The sequence below is a fragment of the Pelmatolapia mariae genome, linkage group LG13 (genome assembly GCF_036321145.2).
Source record: "Pelmatolapia mariae isolate MD_Pm_ZW linkage group LG13, Pm_UMD_F_2, whole genome shotgun sequence".
Taxonomy (NCBI): domain Eukaryota; kingdom Metazoa; phylum Chordata; class Actinopteri; order Cichliformes; family Cichlidae; genus Pelmatolapia; species Pelmatolapia mariae.
The window spans coordinates 16235017-16249909 of NC_086238.1; the positions used below are offsets into that span (position 1 = coordinate 16235017).

At 44.3% G+C, this 14893-nt stretch overlaps 1 protein-coding gene across 1 annotated transcript; it reads right to left on the minus strand.

Moving 5' to 3' along the window:
• Nucleotides 1-805: 805 nt before the first annotated feature.
• Nucleotides 806-10517, minus strand: ism1 (isthmin 1). The gene is made up of 6 exons (XM_063491604.2): nucleotides 10283-10517; nucleotides 4807-5022; nucleotides 3727-3991; nucleotides 2067-2210; nucleotides 1832-1921; nucleotides 806-1526 (listed from the first exon to the last, which is right to left on the minus strand). The coding sequence occupies exons 1-6, from the start codon at nucleotides 10418-10420 to the stop codon at nucleotides 1009-1011; spliced, it is 1371 nt and encodes a 456-aa protein (XP_063347674.1). The 5' UTR covers nucleotides 10421-10517; the 3' UTR covers nucleotides 806-1008.
• Nucleotides 10518-14893: the final 4376 nt, after the last annotated feature.

Here is a 14893-nt window from a genome sequence, read left to right on the forward strand (position 1 = left end):
AAGTCTTGTGATCGGCTAAAGATGCTTTATCTTTTCCCGCTGATGCCAAGGGAGAACTCTTAGGACTGTGTGATATGGCTTGAAATTTCAATTTTCTATCATCTTACACATTCACTGGCTTTAAAACAATTTATTTATAGATTTATATCTCAAAATAACAAAAAAAGAAACATTGTCGTGTACAGTTCACACATTCTTTCTGCTCTGTTTAACCCTAACTTGAGACATGGATACGCACCCTGATGGCGAAGCATGAGCCAGAGAGGAATCTCAACTTTGGCCACAGACGCTCGACTTAAACTCAACTACGACTTAATAAATACTTTACAAAAATAATGCAAGGCTTTTTTTTTTTACAATGAAGATCTGCCTCAGAGACACACAGTTAAATTATGGGGGGGTATACAGGGGTGAATGAAAATGAAAACGTGTGCATGCTAAATAAACAATCAAGCGTACAAAAAAACCCTGGATAACTGTGAATGACAAAGTTAAGGGAAACTGGGTAACACATTCCTGAGGGGGGTGTCGTTATTCTATTACCACAGGTCTCTCTCCGATCCGAACGAGCCACACACACACACACACACAATCGACACGGGCACGATAACAAAAACAGTTCTACAATGACAGTTTTCCCTTTTAAGAATATGAAGTCAGTCCTCCCTTTAGTAACCAAATCTCGAGTTACAATTGGCAACATAATTACTGACAAAATTTCATTTTCATTTATTAAAAGTGTAAAAAAATAATAAAAACAATAATCAAATAAAAAAGACGTGATATTTCACACCTGGTTGTGATGATGTTGAGAGAAGTTCCTTGTGAGAAAAAACAAACAAAAAAATGGTTTCTGACTCTGTTAGAATTCTTTGTGGTTCAATAAGAGCAGTATGTCTGTCCTCAGAGCCTAAAAGTTCATGTGTTAATTGACCTAAAACAGAATTAAAAAAGGTTTCAGCGCCATTTCTGAGGTTTAGCTGGATATATGGGCAGTGTTTTTGCGGGCTAGAATTCCCTTGCCTCTTCAAACTGTTTGTAGTAGTCCTCATCCTGAGGGTTTTCTGGACACTTCTGCCCATTGTTTGGTGGCCTGGCCTGGTTGTAGCGGCTCCAGTCTCCTTTGCAGATGATCCAAGGCAGGATGTCCACCTTGTAGTGAAGGTCGGCAGAGAACTCTGTGCTGATTAGATTGGGTGTGCCAGCTCCTTTGCCGCGGGTGATGAGCTTCATGTTGTCGTCGTAGCAGCAGTGCTGCGCAGCCAGCGTGGTGGATTCAAGGGTCAGCATGGAGCGGATGCAGTAACGAGCCGTGGGCTTGTAGATCTCCAGCTTCTCTTTGGGACCGCTGGCGTCTTTCCAGCGGAAATTTCTGCGCGTGGGGGCGTCGTATACGTCTGCCGTGCTGTAAGCCACCTCGGTCGGGTAAGAGCAAGGGCAGCTGGGAAGGTCGTTTGCCACCTTAGTCATGTATTTCTTCAAGAAATCACTCTTGCAGTTCATCCAGCGCTCACAACTGTCTGTGTCTGGAAGAAATCAGGACACAATTTCTAACACTTTCCAACTGCAGAGGATGAAACCAGAAGTGAGATGTTTAAAATCAAGGTGTGCTCGCTGAGTTTATTAAGAACAGAAAGCAAAGAGGGAGTGGGCAGCTGCATGCTGCGCTCTTCCTGTCCTGTTGCACAGTAATGGAGCACAGCGCGAGCATGAGGAATGCTGAGAGTGTGCAGGAGCACTGCTGCCAGATGGAAGAAAATGCCTTTGATAGAGTAAGAACATCTGAATGAAGGATAGTGTGGAGTAACACATGAGGAGGCAAAAATCTTACCAACTCCAAAGAGCTCTGTGGCATTGAACTCATCTGTTCCAGCTAACAGGCTCACTTCAGTAGCAGCTGTCCTGAAGGCATCTTCAATACCTTCAGAGAGATGAAAGTACAGTGAAAGCTGGATCAAAAGATGAAAGACCACTAAATCAACACATGGACATACATACCATGTGTCCTTACTATGAATAATGTATTTAGTGATGTGGGTTTTTGTCTGCTATTGATAAGACTTTACCTGGGCAGTTAGGCATGTCGCAAGTTCTGGACTCAGTGGCTGTGCAGGCATAACCGCATGACCTCGTTCTCTTCTGGTTTCCGTTTCCACAAGTGACACTGCACGCTGACCAGCTACTCCAGTCCCCCTCTCCATCCATGTAGTCTTGGATCAGAGAGAAAGAAAGAAAGATCCTCAGCCCTGTTGCAGGCCATATGCTGAACTTACATCAGTCTAGCCTGGACAGTTTTGGATACAGGCAAGTGAGGGGGTTCACTCTATAGTGTGCTCCTCAAAGCACATACAACATATGCTCATCTATCCACATGCACGTGCTCTCTGTGCTAATTGAAAATTATTGTGTCAAAGTGCATTTTCAGTGAGCCAGTTAAAGCATTTTGGAAATTCCAACAAAGCTTCTGTGCATCCAGGAGACAATTTAAAAATCAAAGTTTTCTTTGCTACCTGAGCATCCCAGGCACAGAAGCACCGGATGCCACTGAGCTGCTCTGTCTGTGATATATTAGTTTGAAAATGGGAAGTGAAATGGGAAGAAATTATTGTTTAAGTTCAATTATCATTGAGCCCATCACCGTTATGCACATACATGGAAACAGTTACATAAGGCTCTACGACCACCTCACTCCTCTACCACCATGGCTGTACCGCACACATGCACACACGCATCTTAAAAGCCATACTCCACTGATGAGAAGAATTATTGTGGGCATTTTGAGGTGGAAGTATTTCTGGCTTGGTTCCAACCTTCCTATAGGCCCCCCGCTGCCATCTGCCCCTCATTATGAGCTTTTTTTGTATGAATACAGGCCAGATAGGCTTCTTCTACTGCTGCCCTTTCTCCCTTTTAAAGCATATTACAGAGCTGGGTGCCAACACTAACCAAAAATCAAGGAAAAAAATAGATAATAACCTGTGCTGAGACCACAGATGAGACGATTGAGTGGATGATCCTCACTGCCTGTCCACAATTATGCTTATAAAGTTTAAAGCCGAGACAGTAATGATGATAAAATATTCCCTCGTCCATTTGTGTGGTATGAAATGACCGACGAATGAGATCTGACCACAGCGATAAGCCAGAAACATTAAACGTGGGCTTTGGTTTTACAAAAAAACAAAAAACATTATATCTCTGGCAGCCTAATCACTGTAGTGCAAGTGAATAAAATGAGATTTTCCACAGCACACGCATTCCTGTTCAACCATGTTGGTTTGGGCATGCTACAACACGGGCCGGACGCATACTGCCTGACAGCGAGCGTAAATTCTTCACCGGCAGATTTATCTGTGGGGTTACTTTGGGAGAGTCTTGCGAGGACGGTGTGGCGACTTTAACGGCGCCTCTGGCCCGGCTCCTGCTCCCGAACTTTGATGTAGCGAGGCGTTTAAACCGTGTCACATAGCGAGCTCCACAACACAGAGGAATCCATCTCATAAAAGAGTGTTAAAGGCTTCAATCAAGGGCTCCCAAAGGCTCGCCTGGGATGACTGCACTTATTATGGTGACAGCTTAAATCAGCAAATCTGCAAATTACAGATTCCACGTCAGACGACAGCCATGTGTGGAAACGCCGAGGACCAGTGCTCGAATAAGACGCGGCCAAATATTGTGCAGTGTGCATAAATTTCCCTGTAAACACACACACACTGTAATCCTCACCATATTCCGTTTGAGCTTTGCTTCCCCTCCTGTCCCAATCTGCCGGTGGCCTGAGGAAGTTGCTGTCCTCTGTGTTGCTCCCATAAGAGCGCTCATTCTCCTCTGTTTGATGAGTGGAGGAAGACGAGGAGGAGGAAGAGGACGACGACGAAGTGTGAGGCCACCAGTTTCTCCAGTTTGGCGAAGCCCAGTTGGGCTTGGTTTCCTTTCGGAGGCCTTTCTCTGGTTCATGGCCCTCTAGTCCATCCACCACTTCAATGGTCACCTGCATTAAGAGAAGTCGACTCAAAGTCAGTAAGAATTGATCTATCGATGGTGGCACTTTCTGGTACCCCGACACACAGAGTTACCCACTCCCTGTTTTCTGTCCTCACACATGTGCCTCCCAGATGAGGGGGGAACTCTACCCCTGCCCCGCAGTCACCCTCCCACCTCTCGGGCTCTCTCCACCTAAACACAGAGTTCAAAGGGCGATTCAGCCTCCTCCAGACCATGAAAGCCAGATGAATCTCAGGATCAAAGACACCCCCCCACCCGACCCCCCTTCTCCCATAGCCTCACGCCCTTGCTCAATTGGTTGCTCTGCTCTCTTCCCACATCTTGAGATGTTAATACACTTTGTTCGTGCTCAGATCTGGCAGCGATGCCCTAAGAAATGGAAAGACCCCCTTGCTAGATTAGACAGGAGAATTATTTAAACATGGCAGCGGTTACTCGACCATCTGCATCACTGAGGGACTTATGGGCAAGGGTCTGCCGCACATTTACATAAGCTGCTGTCTGTCTCCCATCACACGTAGCAGTGAAGCATTGCCGGTTAGCATCTGCTTTTCAGCTGTCATTATGATCGACGTGAGGCTTCACCGTGTCTCTTTAGCTTTGCTGCGAGCCAGGAAGTGTGAAAGGGGACAAGGGGGGCAAAAGGAAGGAGGAAAGGCGACAGAAGGGAGTTAACGACGTGCGCTAAACTATTCTCCTTCTTCCTGTTTGATCTTCCTGTCCTGTGTGCTTGAGTAGTCTTGTCTTAAGCGGCAAAAAGCGGCAAAGCACGCTGGCAGATGGGGAGACACGTGCGTTTACCTGAATGTTGGGATTCTGTCCATTGATGTCAGCTTTGGAGAGGTCGGGGAAGTTGTGCAGATCTAGGAGGAAAGCGCCGGGGCCGTCCTTGTGTACGCTGCCGCCCTGTGCCCAGGGGAGGGTTGCAGGCCGATGGGCCAGTCGGTGTTCTGGACCAGACCGTCGGTCTTGAGAGGCCAGCTGGGCTGAGGAGCTGCTTTTTGCATTTATGTTGTTCTGTTGAAGACAGAAAGGAGGGCAATGTTAATTTGTCATCACTTTTAAAAAAAAATCTAATTGGTTTGGTTTGGCTGTAAAAACTAGGTAGCCCTATATGTAAGAAATCCAGGGTTTGCACACTCAGCAACATTAAGATTGATCTCTCGTGTTGACAGAGGTTCACTCGACCATGACCTCTGTCATAAATCCTGCAGACAGTGGACTACTGGGAGCCCAGAAAGAAGGAGCCACTGGGATAAACATTCTGTGTGTCTGCCTGCTTAAACCAAAATATAATCTGTCAAGAACTTGCATTCAGAGCCAATGTCACAGCTAGACTGTATATTTTTCCATTTTTAACTGACAGAGTATACTTCTGCTTTACCATAGAAATATAACATGGACATATATAGCATGTGCTGATGGTGGCTGGGAGAAAAGAGCCATGTAGGACCTATGGTTTTCCTGCTTTGGGGCTACACAGAGAAACCTAAGCAAACATTGCAAAAATAATTACATCTGCCATCTTGTAGGCAGAAAAACATTTGGTGCACTGACAGGAGTGTTGTAAATTCATCCCAGAAGGACACTTGAGGCGTTTGTCCCCTATCAGGTATGCACAGAAGGAGCAATTGGACGGGCAGCCATAAGCAGTCGGCAATCATCCCCGTTGTGGGGTGGCAGAAAATAAGATCAAAAAAAGCCATCAATCACGCTCCTTGTTTTCTTTTTTCACGTCCCGTTTCTTCCTGCCTAGTGTTTTTGTGGCCAGGCTGAAGCCTGAGAATATGGCAGCGGCGCTGTACGGTTGCGGTGGCCAGTCACAGACAAAGTGTCAGCTCAGCCACATTGTGGTGGGTATAAAAGCCCCCAGTGGAGCTGTTTGTGTCCAGCCAAGGTGCACTCCGGAGCAATATAGGCGCTGTAAATGGAACGGCACAGCAAGGGAGGAAGGATTATAAATGTAACTTGTATTCAAGCGAGGCGGCTGCACAGAAAGACTTCCACATCCACTGAGCATTACGTTCCTTAGTTCAAAACCAGATGGAGATAATGTGATAATGGATTTCAAAGAATTTTAAAACGTTCAAATCCCATCTCTTAATTTGAGAGATTGCTTTAATTACAACGATTATACCGCTGGCCATAACTTTGAGAAAGAAGAGCAGATGCATCTAAATTGTTGCTTCGAACCGCACACACACAAAAAAGGTTATAACTTACATATGACGACAAGTTTTTAATGACAATTTATGTCCACAATTGTAAAATTTGACATTCTGAAAAAGGAGATTCCAGCTAAAAACCACAGACGTCTTCACAACCAGCCAATTACGGCGGAGAGCTCAGTACTGGAAAACATCATTCCAGCAGCGTCGGCTATCGACCCTTTATGCGAACATCACAGGGCTCTCTTTGGATGTATCACAAGTACTTGGACTTTGAGATGCCCATGTGATAACCCTGCCTTTCAAGTTCCCAGTCTTCAGATTTCAGTGGCTGTAATTGAGCCCCGCTGAGGGAGGAGGAGGAGGAGGGGGGGCAGCCCTGAATGCAACACTCACAGCTTCAGTCCACTGTGTAAATGCAAGCACACATCTGTAAACAAATTAAACAGGTGTGGTTGATCTTATCTTGGAGGCCACCTGTTTTTTTTTTTATACAAATGCTACGAAAAGTTACTTTTTTGCTGTTTCCCTACAACTCATCGTTTATGGAAACTTATCCAAAGACTCTAAGACGGTTAATCAAAGCACAAAAATGACTTTTCCCCACGTGTTTGTCTTGCAAAAGAAAGCATGGAGGTAGAAATAAATTTTTTTAACCATGAAAACCCAGTCGCTGTGTTTACAAAGAGATTATTCCTCAATTATGCCGTCTAGTCATATCAGAATCTTCTGTTGTTTCATATTATGGGTATTTACAGACTTACTATCTAGTCTTGACACAAATATGAATACTTTACAGTCAATCTTTAACATGTTCTCCTTTATGCTGGAGTCACTGCTACTCAGTGTTGACACTTGCTGAGCTGCAACTCGATTGTAAACACAGAGTTTGGCAGCGTATAGGCAAATATTGGTAGTTTATCAGCACTAATTCCACCTAATCTATGGCTTAAACATTAATTATATTGCAAACAAGGGGGGGAAAGCACCATATTACAGAACTTTTTTCCATTTTTTTCCATTTCAAACTGAAATAAATGTGAACTATTGTGCTGCACTAAAAATAAAAGCAGTCATTTACTATCAAATTGTATTTAGTAAATTTTCCACTGTATCCATTTGCAGTAAGAGCCAGCTTAAAGATAGTTTCCAGACTAGATTATTTAAAGATTGTTGCTCAAATGTCACAGAAAATGGAAGGAGAGTTTTTGCTTTGCTGTGATGGCAAATTGCGTCTCTGTACATGTGGTAGACCTGCAGTAGATTAAAAACTGAGCTAAGATCACATACAGAAGTTAAAAATGTGGAATTCCCAGCCTTTAGATACTTCACTTCAACATCCCTGTTATTTACAAATCACTTGGTCTTATCGTTTCTCTCTCTGCCACCAAAGACCAAAGAAACAATTACTTTTTCTGGCCGTCCTCCCAAACAGAGTTGCAGCCATCAGCTTGACTTAATAATTCATGTTTCATGCTTTCCTTTTGCCTTTGAACAGCCGGCTTCTCGCTTTCCTTGGTGCCACGAGCAGAGATGATGGTTTTCTGACTGCTATTGAGCTAGCATGTGAACAGCATTCTGACATCATCGGTCACCAATATAAGCTGCTTTTTATCGCTCTAGATTTCTGTGTTATGAGCTCGGCAGTGTTGAAGGACAAGTCATGAAATGTTACACCCCCAAATTATTGATTTTATGTTTTTTCCCTACTTGCCACTCCAAGAATGTGCTTTTTTTCTACGTCTAACTTTGCTCTCATACAGTAACAGTACACAGAAAAAACTCATTTGAATGTTAAAAAAATCAGCAGTGTTCCTGATCACTCATCTGAGATCCGCCTCGACAAAGTAAAATGCTTTAATTTGAAGATCAAAAGTGACACACAATCTTTGGTTCATCTGGGGGCCTCCCAGGATGCCCCCACCACCACCCCACCCCAAAAAAAGCCATTAATGAACACTTGCACACACAAGCCACCCCCTTTACATCCTCACAGTATCTCTTCTTCTTTTCCCGCTTCCCCCTTTTTCACTTTGTGAGGGCTGCTTAAAGGGGCATGACTCTATTTTCAATTGGGAGCAACTCAGGGGTCCTTCCCCCTGGGAAGCTGGCAGGAAATGAAGGCCGTCCACATTGTGCCAGATGCTTTTCAACACTACGCTTCTGTAGGTGGAAGAGAAAATCATCCTTTCCCTAGTCACATGGCGTACCCAAATGTTTGCTTACATGAAGAAACGGTGAAGATACAAGCCATGGAGGACCTCTTGAAAAGAAAAGCACAATTTCATAAAATCTGACTGCATGCATTTTCATTTTTTAATTTAACTAATTTCCCGCAGCCACAGTGGCCTTCCTGCTCCAGCGATGATAATAGGCCTCAGACAAAAGAGTTTTCTCTTTCCACTTCAGGTGCATGGAGCTGCATCCTGCCAATTGTTCTTCTGTGAATGGCACTTTAAATATGACACCTCGGGATGACAATACACCCCTTGGGCTGTGACAAGCACGGCTGAAAGATGACATCAGGGTCTTCAGTGGAGGGTCAGTGAAGCGTATCTGCAGTTAGTCGCAGCGTTCGTGAGCAAAGAAAATTTACAAAAAAGAAACCTCAAGGCTCGTCTGACTTCTTCGTCACAGGCCACGTTCTCCCTTGTAAATCTGGACAAATGCCAAACGGGATCCTGAAGCTGGAATATAAGTTGACATGCATGAAGTTTATTTATTTATTTTTACTGCGATTCAGCTGGAGAAACTCCCTGCTACTCCTCATCCGATCCAGCATTTGGTCATGTGACAAATATTCAATAAATTCCTGGAATATTTCCTCAGCTTTGCATGGCCTTATATCCCACACAACACGGGCTTGTTTTGGCATATACGCGGGTGTCACAACGATGGCAGTGATCTGGTGAAGTAAAAATTCTTTCCATTCATTTCCCCTAAGCCCCATTAAAGCATTTACACAGGGATACCATTCCAGTAGGCATAAATACCCATTTATCACCAGGAGAAGAACAAAGTATTTCAGTAGCATGCTAAATATACATCAAAAAGCAGCTGAAGGATGCTTAACACTCTCTAAAAAAGCCTGTTGATCCCAGACCCGTCTTAACCCGCAGGTCAGGATTTGGGGCTCTGCTGGAGACTCTGCGCTTTATGCTTTATGTTAAAATGGGCAGTTAAAACCATTAAACCTGCCTTAAGTGCTGTCGTGTTGACAAATGTCTCCTCCAGTGAACTTCTGTTGGGACACCTTCTAAAGTGGACCTCCAAAAGTTGAATCTGTTCATCTGGACGTAGCGTTTCCAAGTGACTTCTTCAGTCTCAGCTGACTGCAGTCAGCTGAGACTGAAGAAGTCACTTGGATGAGTGATGAAACGTTTCTCCCACAAAACGCTACGTCCAGATGAACAGATTCAACTTTTGGAGATTTACTTTCCTGGATGATTGAGAATGCATCAAGACGTTCTAAAGTGGACCACAAGCTTTTAGCAAAACTGTCTTTTGACCATAGTGTCTTGAGATTTCCAAACTTTACAGTCTTGCTTACACTAATAGGTGTAAAACGCAGGATCAGATTTAAAAAGTGAAGTTTAAGGTTTGACCTGAAGCGGGTAAATGTCATGACTTTCCTGCAAACACACCCTGGGCAGGAAGTGGGCACCTTTAGGGCTTCAGCTCTGACCTCTCTGCCTTATCAAGTGTTGGCCTGGATGACAGTGATGAGCCCGTGATGACAGAGGAGTGCCTGCAGCTAGCATTTAAATCCCCGACAACAGGGAGGTGTGTCTGGTGTGAGGCACTGATCTCTGACCCTGCCTCATCTTCTACCCCTCGGCTGGCTCACCACAGATCCCCGGGGGACATCCCGTGCGTATGTCAATCTCCATTCACTCACAGGACAACCCCCCCAGGTAATGAAGGTTTGTTTTACCTGGGCTGCATACTCATATGAACATTTGATCAGAACTATCTGCGAGCGGACACCCCTCAGATTTCCCAAATTTAGTGTCAAATTTCCCTGAAGATGTCTCCTTATGGAAAAACAAAACAAACAAAACAAAACAAACAAACAGCAACGAGGCTACACACAGATTTCCCCCACTCACCTCTGTAAGCGCTGTGCTCTGATCCAGGCTCACAGTTACATTCCCTTGGGGAAGCGGATTGCTCCGCAGCACCGTGATGTGCAAGGTAAGGAGAAGAAGTCCCAGGAGCAAGAGCAGTTCCGCCGCCAGTCGCACCATCCTCTTGACGCGACCGCTCTTTGGAGCCCGCGGTGTGGTCGAAGCTCCGACTCCGCCTCCTCCCGGTGCAGAGACTCCAATCTCCGGATCCGCCGGGGACGAGGAGCCGCAACACCACTTCGAAGCCACTTCGGGAATCACAATTGCAAAAAAATAAAAATAAAAAATAACAAAGAATGAAGGGAAACGGAGCGGAGGTGGGGCAGCAAAAATAGTTGAGAGAGAGAGAGAGAGAAAGAGGTTTTAGTTTGGATCCAGTGTTTGTTCTCTGCAGATGTTTGTATTGTCCTGCGTGAAGGTTGTCCCTCTCACTGAAGGTTCACAAAGTTTGATCTGAAGACAAACGCGGTGAGCCAACGCTGATGTGCCAATCAGTGCGGTGCAGCGAATCCTGCAGGGCCGATCCAGCGTGCAGCATTAACGCTTTCCTTTCTCCGAGCTCGGGAAACTTGCAGCCCCGTTTCTCCCCCACACGCTGAGCCTCATGCTTCAGTTTCCCCAACTTCCACCTCAGCCGCTTTACGCATTTCTCGTCATGTGCGCACTCCGCGTTAACCGGCGCATTCTCCGGTGAGCCCTAACTTTGGAGGGAATAAAAGAAAGTGCAGGTAGTTTAAAAAGTAGCTCTTCACTGTTCAAACTTCTCGACGGAGTTGTGTCTGCTTCATAAACAGCGCGCATCCATCGCGCGGGACTGCGGACCCCGCAGAAACGGAAGACTCGGGCTCGCGTGCGTCTCTTAAGGAGTCGTAGGCCGCTGGTGGAGAGAAACCATATCACACTACCGACACACGCTGTTCTTGTTGTGCGCTCTTGAGGTGGTTTTATACCAAACGCCCCCGTGCAGGCGCCCTCCCCCCGGTTAACTCTTTCGTCCCTCTGAACCAGTGCTCGCAAAACTGAAATCCGGTGGAGCTTTTCACGTCCACAGCATTCCTGAGAAAGGTGAAAACTGAAACACCCAGAAAGTATATTGGTACCCTCTGCTTTCCGCTGCAGGCGATTTCCAAAAGTGCGCTCTGGTCACCTGATCAAAATATTTAAAACAGAAGTAAATTTTATAAGTTACATTTTCTTAAAGGAGCATGTTTGATATGTGAGATTAATTAATATGACATAATTTCTTATCAAATCAGACAAGCAGGAAAAAACCACACTATGTTTGGACAATGGAGACTTTAAGGGAGGCTCAGTGGTATACGCAAGCGCCTCGCAGCGCAGAGGTAGACACCCGTAGCGGCTCTGCAGGAGGTCTGCACATGTTGGCGTGTGTGCAGCAACAGCAGCAGCAGCCACGTCTCAGATTGTGGAGAAGGTGTTGTAACATCTCACTTAAGCAGGACAAATGGTGCATAATGTGATTAGCTGTTATGAGACTATTTATTGTCCGCTTCAAAGGACAGGCCGCTGTGTCAAATTATGCACCAAGCAGGGCCGCTCGCTACTTTAACGTGGGTGACAGCTCTGCTTGATCCACTTGGCCCGGAAAAGACCACGCTTTCCGTGTCATCTGTCACCTGACGACGACTAACAAGATCCTATTACCTAGCGGTCATAAATGATTTGTAAGCGTCGTAACAGCTAAAATAAGCTCGGAATCATCCTGACATTGGTTTTCGTGGCACAATTCAACCCGCAGGAGAAAGACGCTTTATTTCTGTGCATGCGTAATCTGGGATCTTGGTGTAGGATTGCGATGAGTGAGAAAAATCCACAGGTCTGGTGAACTGAAGCCCTGAGTTTACCTCTACTGGTGTAGCTGCAGAGTCTCCTGATGCCCGTTTGCACCAGAACGCATCATGGTCATTCCAAAGAAATCTAATGACCAACGTTAGGAAATAAAGAGCAGGTGCTTGAAGAGTTCAACAACTTAAATATTTAATAGAGTACCCCTGACATCATGTATAGAACCCCATGAATATCTGATGAGGCTGAGTTGGGTTTAAAACACACAATAAATACTTTCAGCTGTCTTCTGCATTATTGCCCCAACCTTGACCTTTTTCATTATTTTCCCTTATATCAGTAGTTTCCAGCCCAGCTCTACTCCAGGCTTCAGTCTTTCTTAGCCCAGGAGAAGCATAGCTGTCCAAAGCATGCAAGTTCTGTCCTGTTTCACTTCAGATCTTCAGATCTTTTTTAGAATAGAAAAATCTCTGTCTAAATGGAAAACAGAGAGCGGTAAGAATGGCTTGCCTGCTTTGGACACAGTGGTGGACATCAAAGGCGTAGCAGAGGATCCCTCTTCAGAATAGCAGCTACATGCCATTCCAATAAGTGCAGTGTATTTGGATCTGCAGTTCAAAAGAGGCTGGTGCAGGCAGGCAGGCAGGTCTCTGGGGCCTTGCCACCAGTAGTCTGGCTGCACAGATGTTTTGAATGCCAGCGCAGACCATTTGCCACTTCTGCTGAAGCTGAAGGCAGTTACAAGTGACTGGAAAGAAGCTCGGAAAGACTCGCGCTCCCCACCTTGCCTGGCAGTCAGTGTGTATTACTGAACTCTTGTCAGTTTGCCTCAGGAGCCTGTTTGAACTTGACAGTTTTTGGAGTAGATTTTTTAAAAAAGTCCATATGTCAGTGACAGCTGTAGCTTTAAAAGTAGGTTGATTGCCAGCATGATTGCTTTTTTATCTAAGCAGTCTTTTAAAGATTAGGACACATTTAACTAAAAATGACAGTTTTGTTGCTGATAGCTGTAGGATTTTACAAAAAAATAAATAAATAAAATAAATTATGCAATCTGCTTCAAGTAAAGTAGAAGTGTTCTTTTTTCATGTTTTAGGGCCACGAGGCTTGAGTCCGTTGAAATTTATCCTGCAGCAGTCACTGTCATTCAGTTTCTTAACATGTTAGTATTGCATACTGAATAATGCAACAAAAAGGTGGGAAAAAAAGCCACAGATAGGCTGTCCTCTCCCAGTTTACTTTTAAGCTCAAAAGTCATCGTCAAATATCAGATTTTTGGAGCAAACCTTTCTCCTGGTGTGCAGCTATGCAAAAATATTGCTGGTAAGTCTCGGCACGTTAGAGTTTGCCTTTCTGCATAATAACACTGGAGCTTAGTATTTGAAGACTCCATGTCTGTGACGCACCGCGTTAGGGCAGAGGATGAATTCAAGCTTTTGAGCTTCTATCTCCACACGTCTCCCTCCTGCTGCAAACCCACGCTGAATTTTTAACACTGCTCACGTTTAGAGTTAAGGTGAATGTAAACAAAAATTAATAACAGGCATCCGTTAGACGTTAGAGCACCCCGCTGGAAGACGTGAGGCCACCTTTCCCCATCTCCTCCAGATCTTTATGAAACAGCACATTGGTATGACATCACAGATTTGCGGATTAAAGAAACTGTTTTCCATTGTTGCTGGCTATAGGAGCCAGATGTGAGATATTCACTTACAGCACAAAGCGATCAAGTACAGAGAACAGATTTCAAGAGTTAGCTGGTTTTTTTTGGAAACTTTTATCTATGTTTGTACTTCATTATGTTTCCCAAGAACTGCATATTGCTTTTTTTTAATCTCCTCTTGTAAAATGTTATCACTATGCTGTTTATGGCGAGGCAAACACAAACATAGAAACATCCCGAGGAAAAACAAGTGCAGACAAGACCAAATCCGACACACTGTGAACACACATTCATCATCTATCTATAATCCTTCCTGTGTTAATCAAATGATTACCACATACCACGAGAATTTAGAGTTCAGAGCTAATTGCTGGGTAAGGTTTCTGTTGGCTCAGGTGCCGCATGCTCAGCATGCTTACCTTCACGACTGTAACGCAGTGTTGTGTGTGAAAGGGAACAGCAGGTCTTTAAAACATCAACAATTAAGCTGTTAAGACGTGGTGAATAAGAGCAGTCTCGCCACAAAACAAGCCATAACACCTTTTTTATTCTGCGCGCGGGCTGTTGAGATTTAACTGCATGTCAAAGAAGTAATTGCTGCATGATCTATTATTTACAGAAAGGCTATCATTTACTGTGGAGATGAAAGTGGTGTTTCACTGGGGACGTTTTTATAAAAACAGTTCACCATGGAACACAAAATCTTCCCTTTGCTTGATCTGCTCAGCCACAAGTAGTGTAAACATTCATGCATCAGGATATAAGTTACAAAGGGAAGACTCTTTGGAAAAAGACAAAAGAAAATATGCCATCTGGAAGGTGAATTTATTATTTGGAAGGCATTCGTACACAGCATTTGGGAACAATGGGTATAAAAATCCTCAAAATTTAGTGAAAAAGAAGTTTAGAGATTTGTCAGTTTCTTAAAGTATAAGTAAACAGGATTGTATATTACAATCTAACTATTACTGCCATGGGCATCTCTAAAGAACTTCAAATATTAATTAAGGAGAAGCAAAAAAGTGCTTCCATAAAAACCTGTCAACGTCTAAATATAGACATAAGTAATTAGAAAAAATCTGCAAAAAAGTGAGCCCTCTTTTAATCTTTAAAAATGCCCTCAG

Coding starts and splice junctions, on each gene's coding strand:
- ism1 (XM_063491604.2), bottom strand. CDS start 10,420: ATGGTGCGACTGGCGGCGGAACTGCTCTTGCTCCTGGGACTTCTTCTC. Junction 5,023..10,282: donor AGAGCACAGCGCTTACAGAG/GTGAGTGGGGGA, acceptor TGTCTTCAACAG/AACAACATAAATGCAAAAAG. Junction 2,211..3,726: donor CAAAGCTCAAACGGAATATG/GTGAGGATTACA, acceptor CTCTGATCCAAG/ACTACATGGATGGAGAGGGG.